The 19257-nt window shown below is 39.4% G+C and overlaps 1 protein-coding gene across 3 annotated transcripts in view; it reads right to left on the bottom strand.

The window, feature by feature from the left end:
- Positions 1 to 2694: 2694 nt before the first annotated feature.
- LOC111874902 (sodium-coupled monocarboxylate transporter 1) overlaps positions 2695 to 19257 on the bottom strand; it is a 31983-nt gene continuing 15420 nt past the window's right edge. Inside the window, exons 8-16 of one of the 3 annotated variants that reach the window (XR_002844632.2) lie at positions 17484 to 17624; positions 15922 to 16030; positions 13492 to 13601; positions 11356 to 11539; positions 10906 to 10992; positions 10161 to 10336; positions 7990 to 8194; positions 3503 to 3615; positions 2695 to 3013 (exon numbers count right to left, since the gene is read on the bottom strand). Coding sequence is in view for 2 of the 3 variants with exons in the window: in XM_023870765.2 (XP_023726533.1) it covers positions 2963 to 3013; positions 7990 to 8194; positions 10161 to 10336; positions 10906 to 10992; positions 11356 to 11539; positions 13492 to 13601; positions 15922 to 16030; positions 17484 to 17624 (1063 nt within the window). In the remaining variant the exon portion in view is untranslated. The remainder of the gene's footprint in view (positions 3014 to 3502; positions 3616 to 7989; positions 8195 to 10160; positions 10337 to 10905; positions 10993 to 11355; positions 11540 to 13491; positions 13602 to 15921; positions 16031 to 17483; positions 17625 to 19257) is intronic. The other 2 variants (XM_023870765.2, XM_023870766.2) reach the window with 2 other exon arrangements.

Here is a 19257-nt window from a genome sequence, read left to right as displayed (position 1 = left end):
TCTCAAGCTTGGCGCCTTGCAAAGTAGGACAACCGGGGAACCTTGCGGTGTGCGCTGCTTTCCGTCTCTGCTTCTAGTTGCATGCGACATGTCCCACACAATTCAGCAGAATATCCCGAGTTCAATGACGGTATTTCTGGATCTGGCTACACAAATGAGGCGTACTTTCTTCTGAGATTAGACGCCTTGCAGTATGGCAGTTTACTGACGTTTCGGAGAAATGTACTGCATCCATCTTCAGGGTTGATACATTACTACAGACCGACAGCCGCATCATGTTATGGCCGGTGGCCGTAGGCATGAGTATTTGTATGTATATGTATACTTGTATAGGGTGGCATGTCTGCTGGAAGCCAGAACCGTGGAGTCAGTACAGACAGATACACGCCCGTTGATATGCAACGGCTCAGTAGCCGTCACATGATGGCAGCGGTGATTTCTGTGCGGTCCGTGCCGAGGCTATATAACGAGAACCAACTGCAAAATGAAGAATTTTCAATAACATGCTGTAAGTGCCATACGTACGCTTGACGAAAGGCCAAGCATATTCATGCGAGACAAACGCATCTTCTCGTCAGAGAGGATGTTACAGAAGGGCTATTACCACAAGTGTTCAGGCGAAAAAAGAAAACTCTGGTCGTGAGTCTAAAGGGGCTTGACGCCACGATGAACTGATTGGCGGCAAACCACCGGTCGTAAAGTAACTTCGACTTCGACTTTACGAGGCGTCGAAAGAGAGTTTCGGGCAGTCAGCCCGTTGGGAGCTGCAGTTGGAGAGTAGTGACAAGCTGGCACCTGGGTCCGGCGACAGTTCAGGAACCCAGAAGAAGGGGAACATCCACTGTTGGAAGCCGTTACAAGCAGCGCCCTGAAGACTGCGGCTGACAACACTAGCCAGTATAAGATAATGATATGTGAAGTGCAGTCACGAGTTGTGTTTAAAAGAGTCCAATAAATCCGTTTACCAATCCGAACCCCGTCTATCATCACTCACTCACGTGGCAATATATACTGTAACCGAGACTAAACGTGTGACCCATACAGAGACATAAATAACTGCAAGCTGTACTGACTGTTGCAAATATTATCAGTAATTTCTATGCGACAGCATGACTCCACATGGAGTCAATAAAGTTATCAGTATGACTCAACCATAGATCAAGTAGAAGTTATGTCATGACCGACGCTCAGTCGGCCAGTCTGTCTTCATGTCAAGCCGCATGTGGGATGCCCTCTCTGATAAGAGGATGGGTCTGTCGTTTACAATTGCTGCTGGTCTTCGACAGCGCAGTTATTCTTGGGTCTGAGTTCAGCGGGACTCATGACCATATTTTACTGTCTCCGATTCGAGATTTCCCCAACCTGGAGGTGGTCCCCGTATTTATATCCCCCAGGGAACAGGGTGACCCAGTTATACCCCCAGGCACTGAGTTCCCTTTAGGTCGCCTCCTACGGCTCGAAGGGCTACGATGGACGTATTCTACCCTGCCTCCACCCGGCTTAAGTCAAAGTCACATTGCGGCTGACTGTCGGTCGGTCTTTGTGTCTAACCCCATCTGGGGCTCATGACCAGATATTTATTACTGTTTGACAGGTATGGTTTTGTTTTTGTGTGGTGTCCCCTCTGATGAGAGGACGGGTCTGCCTTCTGTACATGGTGTTGGCACTTGTCAGCGCAGCCCTTCTCAGGTCTGAGTCCCTTGGGACTCGCGGCCATATTTTACTGTCTCAGATGTGAGACTGCCCTTTTTGTCACCTCCTACGGCTCGCAGGGTCACGGTGGAGGCATTCGACCCCACCTCCACGTGGCGAAATAGTAATCCTAGTTATATAGCCCTGGCACGGATACCAGTCTGTGTGTGATAGTGATTTGTAAAGTGCAGTCACGAGTTGCTTACGAGTTCATTAAATTCAATTACCAATTCAAACCCTGTCTATAGTCACACTTAACACGTGAAAATATATTTCTACCTTGGAATAAACTGGGTCTATATTTATACATGCTGTATGTGCTTGTTTCAGAGATCATATCTGCATTTGGGTTCCTTGGCAGGTTGTTCCTACATGATCCTGGAAAATAAAAATTCTTTAAAGTAAAGACAACACCACATGCTGTGGAGGAAGCGCACACAAACCAGGAGCATATGGCAGTCAAAAACTGAAAGCAGACCACGAACGTGAGGGGCAAGCTGCCGAGAAAAACAGCTTGATATATTTACGAAAATGACGACACCCCGGGTGAGGTGAAATAATATGCAACAGAAATTTTAAAGGATTTTATCTCATTTTACTTAAAAAGAAGACTACAGCATGTGATTTTAACACAAATTAAAACAGTGTAGCAGTTTTTAACACAGTTTTACTAAAATATCTGTAAAAACACCTGAAGATGGCCGTTTGGGGCCGAAACATGTAGTGTTGAAGTGTAGAATGTAAAAGTGTTGCAATTTTGACAGAAGATGAACAATGGACGCTAATGGTGGAATGAAGATTGGCAGGGGAAACCGAAGTACTCTGAGAAAACCTGCCCCCATCCCCACTTTGTCCACCACAAATCCCACTTGACCAAACCCGGGATCGAACCCGGGCTGCTGTGGTGGGAAGCCAGCGACTAACCGCTTGAGCTATGATGCGGCCGAAGTACTGGTTACATTCACATTGAATAGTTACAACATAAAGCTTCTCATTATGTAATTTTCTACATTGATATAAATTTCCCCTCCTGAGTTCAAGTACTCTCATTGTAAATAAGTGTTAATTTCTAATTACATAATTGTACAAAGAACATGATATTATGACTGCTTTTTTAAATAAATCTGTATGCAAAACTGATATGGTCTGAGATGTAATAATGTTTGACGACTATGAAAGGTGGGCAACAAAATAAAACAACCACAGCAACAAACCAGAGAGTTTAGTGCTTTAATTCTTATATCCCATCACAACTTCTTGTCTGTTCCAGTTAGTCTTTAAGCTGATGTTCAAATGGCGATTTCTGAAGTTCTGCTATGTCCTGAAAATAATTAACAAGAAACACAGATTCATTCCAATTAGCCCACAGAAAGCATCAGTTAATTAAAACAAAGATGACTGAAAAGACTGGCAGAATGAATGGTGCAAAACAACATCTTGTACGATGATACCAAAGTAGCCTGGTTACCAGCATTTTGAAACAATCTGCTGGCTACGTCTTCACATCTCAGAAGACAGCCATCTTCATAGTCATCCCTATGAGAACCCCAAATTACACTACAGGGTACATCACTCTGGAGATAGGTGTAAATAAATCATATCAATGTGACATTTCTATCAGCCTCGGCCATTTTTAGGACACTGAATTATAGCACATAAGCTTTAGGCAGTGGTACTTTTCTTGATATGAAATAAACTGAGTTAATGTACCATTCCTATGGATCACAGACCAATTTAATTTTTTCTACTGCATGTCAGACATAGCAATTAATTCAGTACAGGAGAAATATGAGCAAATTGAAACACTCACCTCTTACACTGAATTTGAGGTTCTCACAGCAGAGATTACGAACAGTACTGTCTTCTGGGTGATGGCGTGTAGTCTGGTAGAACTTTACCCATGCTTCAGAGGGATGTACTATCCTTCAGGGTCAAAGAGTAAGCCAAGAAAGCAAACAGAAAGAAACAAGCAGGTTAGTTACTTGGATTAATCTTAAATCCTGAAGATGGAGTCAGTAAATTACTCTGAAATACTGGTAAACTTCTACCAGATCTCATGGCATCACACTCCTGAAGACAACATTCTTCACACAATTTACAGAAAACTTAAAAACATTAATGAAATATTACTTTAGTGAAACACATCTATAATTTCAATGTATCCTCTCATAATAAAAGTGAAAAATCAAAAAGATGCTGAAGTTTCTAAATTGACCGAAGAAATACAAATTCTATTTCCTATTGTCAAGGAGGTTAATCACCAGTACAAATTTCATGATTTATGACCAAAACTGAGGCAGTACCAAAATATCACAGGCCTCTCAGTACAGGAAATATGGATAGGTGGAGGAAACTTCTTAAATTATGTTCTGTCAATGCTCAGCTCTGGCTAACCACAGAACAGATATCTTTGGCTGGGTATGGTTGGAGCCCACAGATATCAAGAGGACCTTAGTAACAATGGTATATGGGAACCCCCACATACTAACACGCTGTTTCGTCTGTCTAACAGACAGCATTCAACTTCTACTCAAGCCAAGTCAATGTCACATTGCAGCCAGCACTCGCATTTATACAGCACTCAATGTCCAGCCCACCTGTAGATCATCACGTGTGCTAGCCAATCAGCACTCACAATTGTGACTGCAACTTTAGCTCTGCCCAACAAGCATGGTATAAAAGGCGGAGCCCTAAACTCGCTATCATCAGTTCTTTGATCGTCCTCACTACAACAAAGACAGCTAACACCGCTACTCTGATGTCATGAAGCAGCAACAGCTCTCCAGCAACCACGCCGAGACAACGGCTGTGTCATCTCCATATGCAGCTGTTCCTACTGGCACACGCAGCAACGCATCACCGGCCAGCCAGACCAGCTGAAGGGCCATAAAGAAGACCTGGTCTGCTACAAAGCAGCTAACGCTACTGGTGCTAGCATGGTTGAACAAACGGCCCTTGTGAGCAACTATTCTGTACATTCGAGAATAACATATACAATTGTTATAGTTTTACGTTGTTGTCTCTTAGAACATCAAAATCTCACAGGCACTATGATCAGGGTTTTATGTAGCCTTCATAAGATGAGGAAGTGCACAAGGGACCCAGCAATTGTCTGAATGCCTGGGGTGACTCAAATAGTTGTCTCCTCTAAGTCAATACCAATACCAAAAATCTTGTTATGTCTCCCTATCACAGCAACAATTGGAAAATGTGTGCTTTAAAAATTTCAATTACCGAAGACTTACTTAAGATGAATGACAAAGAGACTTGGTTAATTTCAATTGGCAGAGCTTTAAATTCAACACGAATAAGCTCAGGGATTTGATCTAAAACAATATGTGACTCTTAAACCAAATGTGTGCTAGTAACAAGCCTAGCTCACTGGTACAGTGAAAGTTCAATGATCAACCTCACAAGTCTGACTTGACCTTTTCCAGATAGGATACGAAGGCCATGAAATGTGAAGTTTCACTAGGAAGAAACATACACAACACTGTTCTTATTTTACAGGTCAGGCAGAATTTTATTATATACGTTTTCTGTGTTATTAGCTGCTTCTGAATGAATAAGTCAGAAGTATGTTATATTTAATGTAATGTATTTAAAAGTGGGAAAATGCTGATTAAAATTATTCACAAGACACTGCATGATTCTTACACTTATTCACATTTTTGTGTTGTCTGAAGTGTGACAAAACAGAATCAATTGAGAGAAACTGTACTCCTGTGATCTATCAATGAATAGCCTATTGATCCAGTGTTATGTGCTGCCTCCTTTCTGTAACTCTACAGCAGCTACTTTCCTAACTACAACCGTTCAAGAGTAGACATGGTTAACTTCCCTGATGGGGGAGCAGATTAAAGAAATTTTCTTGTGAGTGTGTGATACTGAATTAAAATTCAAATATATAGAATTAAATTATCACATTGCTCAACAACTTTCATATGAAATTTACTTGACAGGATATGATTGATGCTATTGTAAATACGTGGTTGTTTTAACAGTCAAACATTACAATTTTATTACAAAAACCCATTTTCATTTTTTATTAACATCCATGGATCATTATACATAATATAGGACAAGGACCCATGTAAGATCTTAAGAAAATATGTTCATTATTCATGTTGAAAAGTGAATAATAGGGTGAAATTAATATTTCACCATGCACACAGTGAATATGAAGACATTCCTAAATATTCTTTTGTGACCAGACAAAAAATACATCCAGAAAGGGTTATGCAATCTTGGATAGTGTGTAATAATAGCTTAAGTGTACGCGGGGGGGGAGACCATTGCATTTTCACAGGGTGGCGAAACTGGTTGAGCCAACCATGCTTACATTTCTTCTAGTCTACAATTAAGAATTTTTTTCTGGTATCATCTTAGAACTCATTTTATGACCCTGGTTCTTAAATTATTTTATATACTTGTTTGACCACCATTATTTAATTGCAAGATTATTTTCACACAGCATTTTGGGAACAACGATAACAAATCGAAACCTGATTCAGGAGGAAATTATGAGGCGACTGAACTCAGGTAATGCTTGCTACCATTCAGTCCAGAACCTTTTGTCTTCTCGTCTGTTGTCCAAAAACATAAAAATTAGAATATACAAAACTATAATTTTGCCTGTAGTTCTGTATGGGTGTGAAACTTGGTCTCTGACATTAAGGGAGGAACATAGACTGAGGGTGTTTGAGAACAGGGTGTTGAGAATATTTGGACCAAAGAGAGATGAAGTCACAGGAGGTTGGAGAAAACTGCATAATGAGGAGCTTCATAACTTGTACTCTTCTCCAAGTATAATTAGAATGATCAAGTCAAGGAGGATGAGGTGGGCAGGTCATGTAGCACAAATGGGGGAGACAAGGAATGCGTATAGGATATTGGTGGGAAAGCCAGAAGGAAAGAGACCACAGGGAAGACCAAGGTGTAGGTGGGTGGACAATATTAGAATGGATGTTGGAGAGATAGGATGGGATGGATCTGGCTCAGGATAGGGACCGGTGTAGGGCGCTTGTGAACATGGTGATGAACCTTCGGGCTCCATAAAATGCTGGTAAATTCTTGAGTAGCTGCAGAATTGGCGGCTCCTCAAGAAGGGCTCAGCTCCATGAGTAAGTCAGTAAGTAAATTTCTTCACTCCTTTATTTTATCTTCTAATTAAAACAATTCATCTCCTATATTGATCTAACAAATCCAATTTCTGATAATTCTAGTATATGCTCCCCCTCTTAGATCTGCACAGTAGCAATGGTCTATATCACTCTGACACACTGTTAAGACATATTTCATTTTAGTATAATTTTACTACATAAACATACTGAGCTATTACAGGCTTGTAATAAATTTAATACTGAGTAGAACAATACAGTCTAGAAAACCGAGATTAACAGCTGTGGGGATTTGTTGTGCTGACCACGTGACACCCTCTATCTGCTAAATTTGGCACTAACTTCGATGACAAGCGGTGGTTGCTCAGTCAGTATAGTTCACTTGAGGACTACAGGCCACGAAGTTTGTTTGTAGAACAACAAATGTTTGAGACAAAAGATGTAGCTACTGAGATATACAGTAAACTGTATGTATAGTTCTTCATAGTGTATTGTTTGCAAGCTGAAGGTCAACTAATATTCAAGTGAAAATGATAAACATATATGTACGAAACTGGCAAAGTGGCATGTAGTATACTGACATAATTTGGTTGAAACAAATGGTGAGATCAACAGAATAATACAAAACAGTTATAAATTTTGTCATTTTGTAAAAGCAATATTATGGAACAGTGAGATTCCAAAACAATACAAAACAGCAATCTATATAGTATATTTTTAAGGCAAACTAACATAAGATACTGAAATATGGATCAGTACAAACAGAAACAAAAGCAAAACTAAAGCAATGGATATGAAATTTGTTAGAAGTATTCTGGGAAATACAAGACAGGACAGAAATAAAATCAGAAAAGCTGGTATTTAAAGCCTACTACAGGTTAGGAGAGAAATGATTACAGTGGTATGATCATGAAAATGGACAGGATACCAGAAAGGGCACTGGAATGCAAAGGGCCTGGTAGGATGATAAAGAACAAGACAGTTTAGCCAGCTACTGGAAGACATAAAGAAGAGAGGCAAGAGCTGGCAAGAAATTGAGAAAGAAGGATTGTGGGAATGAAGAACAGATTCAGGACTTTGTTTATCAACCTGTATAAAATGGAACTGATGCTAGAAGAGAAATAATAGTGCAGTATTAATGAAACAGATGAAAGAAAGACAAGGTCATGTGACTCACCTGTTTATGGGCCTGAAGTTCAATGTGTTTGACCTTGGATGGCAGGAATCTATGTATGACTGGTGTGAGCAGGTCAGGGTCAACATCCTCAGAGTTATTGGGCTTCGTAAGAAAGCTAACCACCAGACCCACAATGATGGCAGTTGCCACACCAATCATAGTGTACAATGTGTAGGATATCCTGTAGATGTACAGTGGCTCATTCCTGTCAGCAGCATCATTATACACATTAGAGAATATTTTATTAATTTCTGGATTATTTAAAGTGCTGTTAATATGTACATCAGAGGACATAGCCTCAAATGACATGGTGATTAGTGAATAATGATTGGAAAGGATGTGGAAGGAAGCAGTCATGGCCTAGTTGAGGCGCTATCCTACACTGGAGAGACTTACAACCTGATGCTCTCTACTAGTCTTGACATTAAATAACCTATACAGAAATAAATCCCACAACAGCTTTATGAGATTTCATGTTCTCACAGCAGTGACAGTAAAGATTCAGCTGGGGTGTGACAATGTAGGGTCTATTAAGTAGTTTCAGAGGCACCTGCTGCTTCCAGCTTCAGGATAAAAGCAGAATGGCACCTTTCTGCTAGATTACACAGTTCACATCCTAGAATAATCATCTTTAAAAGTGTTCTATCTCTCTCTCGCTCACACAGTTATAAATGGTTGCTGGGCTGATTGTACATTTATGTAACTCTGATAGAGCCAGAGATCTTTGATAAGTATCTGCCTTCCTCTCCCATAAAATCTTGAATTGAATTGAATTTATTTACCTTCCGTAAATCCAGTACAGGTGAGACACCATAGGATATGGAACAAGTCAAGTTAGAATACATAGTATCTATACAATAATACAGTAATATTGCAATTAAATGAGGTAAACTTATAATACTTATAATACACATTAAACAATGATCAAGAAATTTATCAAGATTTATCATGGACTAAAATAAAATAAAATTTCCATTAAGACGTTCATTCATTACTCATTCCATTAATCAAGTGCGTCAAATTAAAATGCATATAAAAGAGACACTTATCATACAAAATTCACTTATGGCATACAGGACCAACTTTTTGTTATAGGTCACACATCCTTTGGGAAGTTTCTCATGACTCCTTGATGATTGATGTCGGCCTTTGGCATCAGCTGAAAAATTTCTTGATTGTACCAGAGGCCACAAAGAGGGGGATCTTGATAATCTGATTAAATGAACTGCGTGGGCAAGCCAGTCAATTACCGGGTTTTTGGAATTTATCAATTGTCCAGTATTTTAAGGCGCTAGAAAAAACAATGTTTTGGAAACTGGGTGTTTCCATCCTCAGGTGAGGGTGGGAGACACCTACTCTGGTCCAGCGAATGAGGTTAGCTTTTTCTAAGGAACCCAACAGAGTAGTTGTCTCTCCCCTAACCTGAGGACGGAAACAATTCCAGTCTCTGAAACGCTGTGTTTTCCAGTTTTTTAAAATACCGGGTGATGGACAAATTCTGAAAACTCAGTAATTCTGAGTGTTATACACCATCATTAAAACTCTTCAGGATCTACAAGTTCACACAAACCTGCTACTGTAGCCTATTCTGACTCAGCTGAATCCAGTCAACAACCTCACACCCAATTTCTTTACAATAATTTTTAATGCTGAGTTTCACCTTCTGGGATATAACATTGTGTAACGCTTCACAGTCGCTGCTGTGTGAACGTTAAATCCAACAAATTTTAATGTTGCATTATCCTCCCATCCACCAAATGCTAACCAAGTAAGTTAGCCCAAGCAGTAATGCTTCCGACTTGTGTACTAGAGGACTAAATATTCTTAGCCTTTTTCTTAGCAAATTACATTAGCGATTTATTTATCTTTGAACATGAATTTCTGTTAGCAGTTCAGGAAAAATAGCTTATTTTAACCTCTTCTGTGCAACAGATACTGATATATATGTCCTTTGACATATCAGGTTAAATTAATTTCGGTCATGTTCAGTTAGATCATGCTGACTTCTTTTTAATTCACAGAGTGGGAACAGACTGAATCCACCTGGAACACTGATCATTACAGAGCCTATTAAACCAGCACTATATAAAGATGACATTTTTTAACGTATCTATAACAAAGAAAGCTCAGCACAGAAAGGGTTATGTTCCCATGTTGCAGCTGTCACTCACACTGTTCCTGGTATTGCTGTGGACTTGACTGTATTGTTCAGGAACTCAATGTCACAGCCCTCAACTGACACTGGTTTTGTGGGGAACTTGATCTGTCCCTTGGCAATGGAGATCTGGCTTCCTATTGATATCCAACCAACAAATACCATGCTGATAACACCACCCACCAGTGCTCCCTGCAGTTATAAAAATAAAATTCACACTGAGGACATCAGCAACGAAAAACACTTCTTGCCATCTAAAACAGCAAAATGCCCAGCACATGACACCCGTTAAATAATCATATGACACTTGTCAAAACTAGACAGCATATGAGAACATCATATAAATTGTGCTTACTGTAAAACAGTACAATGATTCCTTTAAATATCCAATCCTAAAATATTATTTCACATGAACATAACTACTACTGCAGAAACTTCCACTTCATTATTCTGTAGGCAGTCAAGTGCCAGTTCAAAAACAAAGCCCCAGCTTAAAGAATGAGGATGTGACAATCTGCTGTCTGGCCAAGGCTATCATACACCTCAGGGCCAGCAACAGATGGGTATGGGGCAAAGGTGGAATGATGATTAGCAGAATGGCACATGAACCTGAGTAAAATCTTCCTTTCTCTGGGATGGACACCGCAATATCAAGCTATTTTTTTATGTATCTGTTACAATATAACTGTCTGTTGACAGACCTGTGTTGCCCAGAAACTGCTCGGCAAAACTGTGCATATTGTTTTTACTAAGGTACTCACTTTTGCATTAGCCCATGGGAAAAACATTCCCATTGAGAAAACGCCTAATAGGGAACCAGCTGTGATGCCTGTCATACTCTTTGCAGCCTGTGGAAACAAAGATTAATTATAATTACGAAATGTAAATGAGAATTTCACTGTAAATAGCAATCAGAATATGAGAATATCATATGAATAAAACCAATCTGCATTTACCTCCAAAGATCATCCATTCCAACTAATACAATGATATGATTTTATCTGTATTCTATTGTATTACACTGACAGAGTATGAAATGTTCATTAGCTATTTATATTTAATTAAACTTCTCTGGAAAAAAAGAAAAAATTCTGGCAGAATATGCAGGGTGAAGTAAACATTTTATACATTAGTTTAAAACATAGTGGTTTCAGATGGTTGTACTTAGGTGGCTAATCAATTCAAACACAGTTCAAGACATGACAACACACCTGTACAAGTGTGCCCATGTTCTCCACTACAAACACCATCCCTACACACACTGTACCAATCACAGCCACTATCACCTTCATGATGAGGCTGGCACGTGACTCAGAGATGCGCTCCTTGACCACTGGTCGGATCAAATCCTCAAATATCACCCCAGTCATTGAATTCAGGCCTGTGGACATTGAGCTGCAAATATAATTATTAGAGCTATAATTATTTTCTGCTGTGGTTCGTTTAATATTACTATGTCAACTGAATAGAAAACTGCATACAGAGGAGCTTCATAATTTGTACTCATCGGCAAATATAATTAGAATGATCAAGTCAAGGAGGATTAGGTGGGCAGGCCATGTAGCACGAATCTGCGAGAACAGGAATGCATATAGCATATTGGTGGGAAAGCCATAAGACACCACTAGGAAGACCAAGACACAGGTTGGTAGATAATATTAAAATGGAACTTAGAGAGACAGGATTGCGTTGTATGGAACTGGATTGATCTGGCTCAAAACNCAAATATAATTAGAATGATCAAGTCAAGGAGGATTAGGTGGGCAGGCCATGTAGCACGAATCTGCGAGAACAGGAATGCATATAGCATATTGGTGGGAAAGCCATAAGACACCACTAGGAAGACCAAGACACAGGTTGGTAGATAATATTAAAATGGAACTTAGAGAGACAGGATTGCGTTGTATGGAACTGGATTGATCTGGCTCAAGATAGGGGTCAGTGGAGGGCTCTTGTGAACATGGTAGTGAACCTTCAGGTACCATAAAATATTGGGAAGTTGTTGAGTTGTGGCACATCTGGTGGCTTCTCAAGAAGGGCTCAGCTCCATGAAGTTAATTAGTTATGTCAGCTGCAGAGACTACACAGCATCAAATGATGAGGAAGTGGAAGTAATTTTAAAGGAAATGTAAGGAACCATCATAGGATCTCTTGCTGACTGAAGATAATTATGAAAGGACTCGTTCAGAATGGTGTGTTTACTTTACAGCGGAAAACCTTCAGTGATCCCAAGCACTCAGACCACTGGTGGTCCACTGTGCACCTCTGAACCTGTTAGGACACTTCAAAGAGCCCTTACCATAATGCAAAGGCACAACCATCCTGATCAAGGAACCTCTAACTACCTGTATGCACAACAACAGACCTCTGCTCCATGCACAGCTAAGCTGGGCATTCACAAGATGTACTGCAAGAGGCTTNACAGACTACACAGCATCAAATGATGAGGAAGTGGAAGTAATTTTGAAGGAAACATAAGGAACCATCATAGCATTCTCTTGCAGAGACTGAGGAAAATTATGAAACAACTAGTTCAGAATGGTGTGTTTACTTTACAGCAGAAAACCTTCAGTGATCCCAAGCACTCAGACCACTGGTGGGTCCACTGTGCACCTCTGAACCTGTTAGGACACTTCAAAGAACCCTTACCATAATACAAAGGCACAACCATCCTGATCAAGAAACCTCTAACTACCTGTATGCACAACAACAGACCTCTGCTCCGTGCACAGCTAAGCTGGGCATTCACAAGATGTACTGCAAGAGGCTCCCTTTTCCTGTCTACACTTCCTGCACATGCTGCTGTCTGAGAAGCCCCATAATATGTAGGTTCCACCTCAATGTACAATGGTCAGTCAGCATCCCTGTTATAAGCCTACAATATTTCTTGTACAAGGACAATAGGTTCCTAAACTATTTATCCTAAGGCTTTCTGATGAAGAGTTCTGGATGCAGAGGGTGTATTGTTATTATTGTATTTTCAAGATTATTATACTTGGGATTACTTAATTCTTGGACTTTGCCCACATTCAATGTTCTAAAGAAGACAACTTCTCAGAAACTGAATCTGTTTCCATCCTCATGTGAAAGACTGGGAGGCATCTACACTGTTGGGCCCATTAGTTATTAGAGTAATGAACAATTCACCAAAGTATAACACATTTCAGTTGTATTTTGTAAAACGAAGAAACAACTCAAAATCCATTCATTCTATTGTAAAAATTATCTGCCCAAGAGGAGGATCCGGTTCCTTCAACATCATTGGAAATGTGTCATTACAGACCGGCAGACATGCTAGAAACTTGTCAGCAATCACAAAAACAACTATGAATTATTATGGTACTTACCTCAGTGCTGCACTAAACACTCCAGACAGAAATATGCCTGGCAGGCCAGGTACAGAATCTGATATTTGCATCACAAAGTATGGCAGAAGTTGGTCAGCCTTCTGAATCGTCTGCAACATAGCATGCATTTGTAATAAATACAAAAGGTAAAGTAGTCCCTGTGCTTAATTAAGCACTATGTAATGAAGAGATAAAGAAGTGGAGGTCTGGCTCTACACGTTCTTAATCTCAGTACTAGATTGAGGTGAGTGTTCAGCTTCATTCCCTGACTGCTTTAATTCCAGGGCAATTGCTTGTGGTATCCACTGCAAAGAAGGTTGAGTGAACTCCATAGCCAATCTGGACATGGCAGAGAAGAGAAAAACCTTTTGCCCCTTTGAGGGAACTGAATGCTGATTCCACGGTTATTCAAGGCATAGTATGGTCTCTAAATAAATTGAGCTGTATCATTAATAATGTTTTACATTAATAGAGAATTTCCTGATACAAATTATCAGCTAATGAATTCCTGTAAACACCAAGGATACCATTCAGTACAAAACAGAATTACGTAAGTCCACAGAGCAGAGTACCTCTTGTGGAGCTATTCAAGGAATTCCCTGTCTTTTTGGGAACCTGTTGGTACATAAATGCCTTCACGAGAACATGCCACTGGTCACTGTCCTGAGACAAACAAATCCAGTCCCTGCCCTCCTTGCATGCACCTCTCACATCTCACATGTGTGCCACTTGCTCTGCCTATTCCTTCCTTGATGTCATCTTAATGATATATGACAAAGAGTACCAATTATGGAGTTTGTCAGTGTGCAATCTTTTCCAGCTTCCTGTTACTTCAGCTCCCTCACCACCCTGCTTTCACAAACCCTCATTCTGTTCATATTATGGTCTTGTGCCTGGTGTGTACCAGTGTCTTGGGGGGAACATATTGTTACCATCTTCATAGTATAACTGTCCATTTCTTCCATCAAGGAAAGGAACAAGTTCATATCCATACAAAACAACATGTACAACAACTCTTTTGCATACAAGTATCCCTCAACATGCACAAATTTCATGCTAACATCCTAACTCATTGTTTTCTTCGGCAAGGTCTCATGTCACCATGGCAACATACATGTTCAGATGGTGGGTGGAGGAAATAACAGGTGGCTGTAGGTATGCTTAAGAACAAATTGTGGACAGCGGTCAAAGGGTGATCGAGCAGAATGAGAAAGGCATGGCTTGTAGCAAATGTGGGAGGAGACAGAAGTGCACACAAAGTTTTGGTAGGAAAACAGGAAAGAATGAGGCCACTAGGAAGACCTAAATATAAATAAGAGGATAATATTACAAAAAGTTCTGGGAAGAAATATTTGCATACTTCCTCTCACTACACATCGAGTATTTGATACGACCCTGTGTATTTGCTGACACAGGAAAGTGTTCACAAACCTCTTTCCTAGCAATGGCTACAGAACGTGTTTATTGAGCCATTACCTATCAATAATGGGTGGAGGGGGGGCACAAGGACACAGACAACAAGTGATCTTATATAAGTTCACATTTATTTTTTAAAAAGAAGGAAATCAGGTTAAAAATGAATCTGAAAGAAATTGGGTGGAAGACACTGGATTGGATACATCTGGATCCAGAATGGTACCACTGGTGAGCTCTTGTGAACACAGTCATGAACCTTCAGGTTCATAAAATGTTCAGAATTTCTCAAGACTAGGCAAATACAGGCTTCTCAAAAAAGAACTCTGATCCATTGAGGTGCTTTGTTAGTTCATTAGTGAAGACTAAAAAAACTACAAAATTTGAATAAAATGCAAATTAATGGGAATTATATAGGGCTATAATGAATGGTATTAAAGTTAAGTGAATTGTACACTTATAAATCAGTGATACAGTGATAAAGCAGAAACCAATATGTGCAACTTAACGTCCATCAGTATTGCAAAAAATGTTGCAATACTGATGGACAATAAAGTTAGACAAATGCAACAGGATGCTGAAATACAGAATACAAAATGCGCAAATTTTGAATTATGCAACTATTCTTGGAAATGCAGTATCATGTAAACCTGGGGATACCTGGATACTTGAATTTATCTGCTCTTAATTTCTCTGTGAATATAATTTTTGATTTGTTACTGTTCTTCCAAAATATTCAAACTTGATCATATTTTCAAAAGAATTATTAGCTCCTACATTACGAAGTCCTGAAATCCAACGATAGGACATGAATATACACTTAGTTTTTCTGAGATAACTTCTAGACCAACGTCTTTACTGGCATCAAATAGAACTTCTGTGTTTTATTTGTGGTTTTTCAGGCATATACAGAACTGAACAGACCAAAGAGTAATACAATTTTGACTGGCATGACAGAAACCCAACATGGGATGCAACTATACTGAAGACTGCAGTAAGAGAACTGTGTGTACATACATGTGTGCTGACCGGGTCACAGTCATGGAATGTTGCATAGATCACGAGTCCTGTGTAACAGCTCATGGTGACAATCCCCAGGATTCCAAGTGCCAGGATCAGGATTGTTCTAGAATGAACAACATCAACGTCATTACACCAAAGAGATGAGACTTACCTTAATTTTATATAGCAATTCTCTAGAACCATACCTAGGATTTCACTTTAAAAGGACATAGACATAAAAGAGGGGATATTTAAAGAAATCAATGAATATAAACTAAATTTTAATACAATGAGTCATTGACATAAATTTCAGTCCCCATCACAAGATGTTTCTTTTTTTATTGTGGGTTAATTTATGATGTTGTTAGCAGCTTAGAGCATCAGATGGTAGGGTGACATATGGAAGATGGAATGAAAGGATGTGAAAGGAAGCAGTCATAGGCTAATCAAATTTCTCAGTATTTGCCTGGAGGGACCGAGGAAAACCACGAAACCCATCAAGATGGCCAGTGCCCTGTCCAAGATTCAAAACAAGAATCTCTCAGATATGTCTTGAGCATTATCACTATGCCAGCTGGGCAGGTTGTGTTTCATTTATTGCTTGTCTAATGCCTCCAAATAATGTTGTGTTGACCTCCTGGCCTCTGCCTAACTAACTGTCTTTGGCTTGATCAGGGTGAGAGGCCAAGCTTCAAGCATATAAAGTGCAACTTTGTCTAAAGTGAATGGCAGCAGACATTCACCAAATTGAACCTACTCTTAACTTCTTCATTTTAAAACTACAGAGCTATAAATAGACAGGGAAATAAAAATTACCACATTAAAAAAACTTGACACGTGTAAGAGCGCTCTAATGATGACTGCTATTCTGACAGTACTCTGGTACTAGGCCTCATACATGTGGAGCATGTTTTAATGTTTGTCTTAACTCTCACAGATGGTTTGTGCTGTACTTGGTTTGTATACCCTATCTTGTGTTGGTACAGGTGTCCAGAGATAGGGAGTAGCTATTTCGACTGGGCCCAACTGCATGGGTTCCAGCTGAAGATGGAGACAAAATTCGGTTCCCGAAATGTTGTGTTTTAAATAAAAACAGGATGGATAATATAACATAATATTTGTATTGATGTACCATCATCACAGACTTTTAGATCCTGACTCTAATGATAGAGCCACAGCCATTCAGAATAAGGTCCCCCTGACATCTACTGGCTCTAACCATGCAGGGCCAGAGCTCTCTGTTCTACATCCAGCCAGGGTTTGACAATGATGAAGGATGTGATTGGAGGATTCCTCCTCCTGCTCACATTTCCTGCACATGAATGCATGTATACATTATGACATGGCAGAAGATTGGCAGAAATTCTTTTAATTTAAAAGAAAACTTTATAAAATGTGTTGCCCTGTGTGGCAGCTCAGTTCATGCTTACTGCTGCATCACTCTGCTTGTACAAGAGCATGTCATGAGCTGAATATGACACTGAAGCTGTTGACCCTTAACACACACTTTTGTCTTTGCAACTAGCCTGTATGAAAACAGTAATCTTAACCATGCTAATCACAGACTAATAACTTACATGTTGGCTTTGTAGATGGTTGGCATAGCAAGGCAGCGTTGGACCATGGCTTGATTAACAGAACATGACGCCAGCCAGTAGAAGTAATTGCCAAAAGAAATATTCCAAAATGTGTGCCTTATGGTGGGGTCCATGTTGAAGCTACATCAAAATAGCAAATCAGGGCTCATTTGCACCCCAAAATAAAGAATAATTTGCATGCAAACAATGTACTATCTAAGAAATTATAAAGCATCATCCAGGATTATCTTGCAGAGCATAGAAGAGATATAAGCTGCCTGTGTGTGTGTGTGTGTGTGTGTGTATCGATACATGAGCATTTGTGGCTACTAGTGTCAGGATAAAAATCAAAACATAAATTATTTAACCCAGTATCAAATCAGGTAAAAATTATACATCTCCTTCAGCTTGTAGAGGGGGTTCAATATTGTGTAGAAGTATCCAGCCTCAAAGATAATATGCAGTGCATCAAAACCATGGCAACACCAAGTGGCTCAGTCAAAGATCAAATAGTGTCAGCTAAATATACTTAGTTACCTGCGATAGGTCAGTCAATACAGTGACTACTAGGTTATGGGCTGGACAACTGAGGAATCAGGATTTAATCCTGACATGGACAAGAGATTTTTCTCGTCATCACAGCATCCAGGCTGCCTCTAAGGACTACTTAGCCTCCTATCCAAAGGGTACCAAGTGATATTTCCCTGGGGTAAAGTGGGCACTGAATATAATTGACCACTCACGTCCATCTTGTGATAAGGTTACAAATGCATGAACCTATGCCTTCACTCCTCCATAAACTATCATGCCATGGCTTAATAATTTACTTTTGCCTTACCACTATACTCAGCTCTGTCTAAATCATCTCTAAGGGTATGCCATACCTCATTCATGAAACCTAGTTTTAACAAAAAAATTTTTAAACAATACTTTATAAATAGACTAATTATAATAAGTTATAAATATTTTAACAAATTCATGCACATTGCAGTAATTGTTATGGGATAATATTCCATATCTATGACATCATATTAGCAGTTTCTGTATGTATTGATAATGTCCTTGTGAAGATTGTTATGACCGAAACATGTAAAGGATGAAAGATAAAAAAAACCCAACATTTATCAATCACACTCAGCGGTGTTAATAACCTCTTATAGTATTGCTAGTGTGATGGACCAGGATGAACCAGCTCAAAGATGGTTCACAATTGATTATTTGTGCATGCTATTTGTGGGAAACGATGGCAAACATCAGTTTCGATTATTCATTCAACAATAACATGTAACAATGGAGAGGAATACAGGCAAAAGCAGTGGAAGTTACTAGTGCAAAAGTTTGTATAAAAAGTGACACAACTTCCCCTAGAATATTCAAGAAGCACTGCATCAACATTGCAATAAAAATATAAAGTCCTCTTTCAAATTAATTATATAGCTCAAAACATCTAACTTTGGCATTGGTTCAAATGAGTGGTCAGCCTGTAGCACCCATTGGAAAGGAGGCTGCATGGACCCCAGAGCTGGTATTGATGTTGAGGGAGGGAGGATATGTTACCTTGTCAGAAATGGAACCCAGATTTCTTGGTTGTCCAATTCACAGCAAAGTCACTATACTGAATGAGCTATCTATCTATATCTATATCTATATCTATCTATCTATCTATCTATCTATCTATCTATCTATCTATCTATCAACTTGCAAAAACAAACATAAGCCTCCATCTATATGTCATATTATCGATAATATGAACCATTGTTAATTGTTAACTGTT

The sequence above is a fragment of the Cryptotermes secundus genome, unplaced genomic scaffold, assembly GCF_002891405.2.
Source record: "Cryptotermes secundus unplaced genomic scaffold, Csec_1.0 scaffold516, whole genome shotgun sequence".
Taxonomy (NCBI): Eukaryota; Metazoa; Arthropoda; class Insecta; order Blattodea; family Kalotermitidae; genus Cryptotermes; species Cryptotermes secundus.
The sequence above is the reverse complement of the archived record's forward strand: the minus strand, read 5'-3'. Positions and strand labels throughout refer to the sequence as shown.